The 4,630-nt window shown below is 29.2% G+C and overlaps 1 protein-coding gene across 1 annotated transcript; it reads right to left on the bottom strand.

Annotated features, from left to right (window-relative positions):
• Window positions 1-2,627: 2,627 nt before the first annotated feature.
• Window positions 2,628-4,630, bottom strand: LOC123654669. Its single transcript, XM_045590559.1, has 2 exons — window positions 4,365-4,630; window positions 2,628-2,875 (listed from the first exon to the last, which is right to left on the bottom strand). Exons 1-2 carry the CDS (start codon window positions 4,551-4,553, stop codon window positions 2,735-2,737), a joined length of 330 nt encoding a protein of 109 aa, XP_045446515.1. The 5' UTR covers window positions 4,554-4,630; the 3' UTR covers window positions 2,628-2,734.

Here is a 4,630-nt window from a genome sequence, read left to right as displayed (position 1 = left end):
CAGCTATAATCATTTATACTGGCCATTTTTTATATTATTATATTAAAAAATTTCTTAAAATTAATAATTTCTCTGCCAAATTTTACAAGAAATGTTTTGTCAACTGAACATAATTATAACTAAAAAAACAGAATTGAGTTATCCTCAAATAATTATCTTTTATCCACAATGATTTTTTTATATTACAAAGTTGACAAATAAGAGTACGGTCCGCAAGATGGTAAGCGGATGCCGTACCTTTTGTACGCCAGAAATACAAGGAGCATTGCCATAGCGTTGTCAAACCGACCCCTCCCCCACCATTTTTTTTATTTTACTTGATATTATGTCTCTCATACTAAATTATAATTTTAATATAATAAATTAAAATTTTCTTAATTTTCTTTTACTCGGTTTGTATATAACTCATACAAAACAAGATTTATTATATATAAAACACTATAACTTTATCTAACCTTAAAACGAAACTGCTTATTATGTTGAAAATTAGAATAGCAATAAATTTTGCAATATTACATTTTGTTTTCAGTCCTAAACATTAATTAAGTAACATTACCTGTTAAATTAAAATTGAACTATAAATTAATATGCGCCTTAAGTTGATATAAAGTTAATTGCTTGGTAGTAAATGCTGGTGTAGCATAAAGTTAAGAGTTTATAATTAAATAGTTGTTTGTCGCCCAGTAGTCATATATACAAATTTTCGATTTGAATTTGGTATTAAAATACTCTTTTAGTTTTGTCATTTTGTATGTATATATATTTATTTTCATATATATATATATTTTTTTATACACACATATACGAGATAACCATAGTAAAATCATCGGAGTTCAAGAATATTTAATTCTGTTTCTTGTTTAATTCAAAATTTTTATTTATTTTTTCCTAAACTACTATTTAAAAGTAGAAATGCATTCGCAGATTAACTTAGAGGCTTTTTAAATTTTATATAACCTTAATCTTCTATACGATGTAATATAAAAAATATTTGTAATTAACTTATCAGTCAGTCAGTCAGTCAGTTTTAGCCTATTGCAGTCCACTGCTGGACATAGGCCTCCACAAGTTCGCGCCACACATCCCGGTTTTCCGCAATCCTCATCCAGCCTACACCGGTAATCTTACGTAGATCGTCGGTCCAACGGGCCGGAGGACGTCCCACACTGCGTTTGCCAAGACGCGGTCTCATTAATTTATTAATTTATCGTTTCGTAGCATTTAAGAGATTTACAGAGGTTCTAATTGTAATGCCTCTGATCATTAATTTCACAGTCATTTCGCGATCACTTACCTCTCTTAATTCAGTACACGAGCTCTGACAGGCATTTAAATGAAACAAATTAATGATCAAAAGTTCAAGCTTAAAATTTATGAACCCAATGTTGAAAGTTCGAATGCAAGGTTTAAAAAATTAATAAAGAATTATATCGTTTAATTTTTTATATTCCTATAAATAAGAAGAGCATTCTTTATATTGATGTATATACATATATATAGCAATATTAATGAATATAATAATAATAAATTATTGTAATATAACACTACTAATAAATACTAATTAAATAAAATATGAAGAACACTATACATATTTACTTTAAAATGATTCCGTACAGATACAATTATATATATAATAATAAGTAATATATATATATATATATATATATATATATATAATTATATGTAAAATAAATAAAATTAAATAAAATTGTATGTCTGTAATTTCAAAATATATAATACAGGTTACATTTTGTTCCGGAATTCTCAATCGGACATGGCAGACATCAGCATTTACGCGTGAAAAATATATTCTTAAAAAAAAAACGTTTTTAAATGTTTGTCTATATTACAATTTGTCTTTGTAACAGCTAAGATAAAGGAGGTCACATGGCAACATATATTTTTTATCCCATAGTCCACGGGATTAGAATCACGCCGTTAAAAAAATAACAAGTATCCAGATAGAATGTCCCAATCGAATGAAGTTACAGGTACAGCTAGTATATAAATAAGCAGCGTTGGAATTTAAGTTATACAAAACTTTTCCAACTGAATTTGATTATGTTTAATATTTTATATTACAAACAAAATGTTAAAACTAACTACATCAATATTTATTTATCAAATTTAAGGCATTTTAATAAAATATACATTTAATCATTTTTCGTTAGCGAATAAATAAGATATTGTACGAATATTGTGTTTATTTTATTTATAAGTTTTAATACCCTCGAAGTCAGAGATTAGGTAGAAACTGGAAGAAAATTTGCATCGGAAGCGATGTTTCTTCAATAAATAACGTTCAATCATCTGTTATCGTTTATGAGTTTTACATAAATAATACATAGAAGTTATGTTGTTTCGTTTACGTTTTGGAAACGTTATCTTATGTTTATAATGGTAAATGAAAATACTAAACAAAATTAATTTAGTTTTGAAAAGGATATTATGTATACATGACAGAATTGTTATGAAGGTAATAAATTTCCTAGTATGTTACATTTCATAACTGAAAAAAGGTAGAATTTTTGGATATGGTCTAACAGAATCGGTCAATGCTGTGACTTCTACGCCAACTCTAATTAAAGTTATTCTCATATACAAAGTGATAAAATAAAAGGACAACATAGTTCAACATATTCGTTTACTTATCACATCACATCATATCTTTGTTATTATTAGTATTACAAGTGATATTTAAAGATGCATCAGGTCCCTTCGTAAGGAAATTTTACTATACATACACTTCAACTCTATATTTGAGACTCTTTCCGCGGTCACTTTTCAGTTTTATAGAAACGAAATTGTATCCAAGTCCTCCCAAAGTTATATTTGGTCGAACACTCGATTTGTTTAAATCTATTGCTTTTATAGCCTGAAAATAAAAGAATTAAGTATTGTATTTGTGTACAAGATCTAAATATTATTAATAAATTATTTTCAACTAGGAGTATTCAAAAAATATTTTTTGAACCGTTATAAATTAATTTATTAAGTCCATATATCCGCTGCTATTTACCTTATATATTAGTAATTAGAATTGATTTATTGATAAAATATGATATTTGAAAGGTCGCGAGTTTGAATCCAGGATAGCAACAAAAACAATATTTGAGAATATGCATCTTTTAAGTATTTATTTCAAATAAGTGACGTCATGTACAACATAGCACATAGCACATGAATAGCAACATAGCACATGAATAGCAACATAGCACATGAATCTCATTATTCCTAAAAAAAGAAAAGGCCTGTGGTATTTTTAACCGACTTCCAAAAAAGGAGGAGGTTCTCAATTCGACTGTATTTTTTTTATGTATGTTACATCAGAACTTTTGACCGTGTGGACCGATTTCGACAATTTTTTTTTAATCCAAAGATGGTGTGTGCCAATTGGTCCCATTTAAATTTATTTGAGATCTACTTTTCGAGTTATATCTAATAATGCGTTTTTACTTGACGCTTTTTTCGTCGACCTACGTTTATTATACCGCATAACTTTTTACTGGATGTACCGATTTTGATAATTCTTTTTTTGTTGGAAAGGAGATATCCCAAGTTTAGTACGATGATAAGGAAACCAGGATCTGATGATGGGATCCCAGAGAAATCGAGGGAAACTCTTGAAAATCCGCAATAACTTTTTACTGGGTGTACCGATTTTGATAATTCTTTTTTTGTTGGAAAGAAGATATCTCTAATTTATTACCATGATAAGGAAACCAGGATCTGATGATGGAATCCCAGAGAAGTCGAGGAAATTTCTTGAAAATCCGCAATAACTTTTTACTGGGTGTACCGATTTTAATAATTTTTAATTTAATAATAATAATAATAATAATAATATCTTTATTTCACAAACTTAGAACTAAAAAATTTAATCGAAAAATTTAATCGAAAGCTGATGTTTGTCATGTGGTCACATATAAATTTTGAGTAATCTTTGATAACGCGTAGTTAGTTGACTATTTTTTCGTCGATCTACGTTGTTATTACTCGTCAATGTAATTGAAGTCGGTTTTTTTTGTTTGCGAGCAAACACAATTATTTCTTTAATATAGAAGTGGAAAACAAGCGTACGATACGTACCGCGGGATCGTAAGCAAATATTGTAGCCTATGAACGCCAGCGACATCAGGAGCATTGCAAGAAAATTGCCGACCATATCTCTGACCCTCTGATGGAGCTCTGGCTACCTTACTTACCAACAAAACACTGCTTGAAAGCAGAATTATTTAATTGTGATCTTCTGTAAGTTTGAGGTACGTCCTCAGTCAGGCAGCTAAAATCTTGAACAAAATATATCCTCCTGTGTCCTTCCTGAAGGCTAAATGTCAATAAGACGTATACAAGAGTTACCGTACCTTTATTGGCCTCTGTGGTCTTACATCGATTATTTCACTTCTCACGACCCCCGCAATAGCTGGAAGCAAAACTGTCTTATTAGTGTGCAACTTGTTCTTCAATGGGTTCCCAACGCTTAAATCGTAAGATTTTGAAACCTCTAAATATGTAAAAATTAGAGCAAACGTAATAAAAATTTTAAACTGCATTGTATATTGACGACTGCTGAGTTGAACAATCAAGATTAGAATTGATTGACGGTTGCAATAATGTGTATATAAATAAT

This window comes from Melitaea cinxia, chromosome 6 (assembly GCF_905220565.1).
Source record: "Melitaea cinxia chromosome 6, ilMelCinx1.1, whole genome shotgun sequence".
Taxonomy (NCBI): domain Eukaryota; kingdom Metazoa; phylum Arthropoda; class Insecta; order Lepidoptera; family Nymphalidae; genus Melitaea; species Melitaea cinxia.
This window is presented reverse-complemented; position numbering and strand designations above follow the sequence as displayed.

Coding starts and splice junctions, on each gene's coding strand:
- LOC123654669 (XM_045590559.1), bottom strand. CDS start 4,553: ATGCAGTTTAAAATTTTTATTACGTTTGCTCTAATTTTTACATATTTA. Junction 2,876..4,364: donor GACCACAGAGGCCAATAAAG/GTACGGTAACTC, acceptor TTTTATTTTCAG/GCTATAAAAGCAATAGATTT.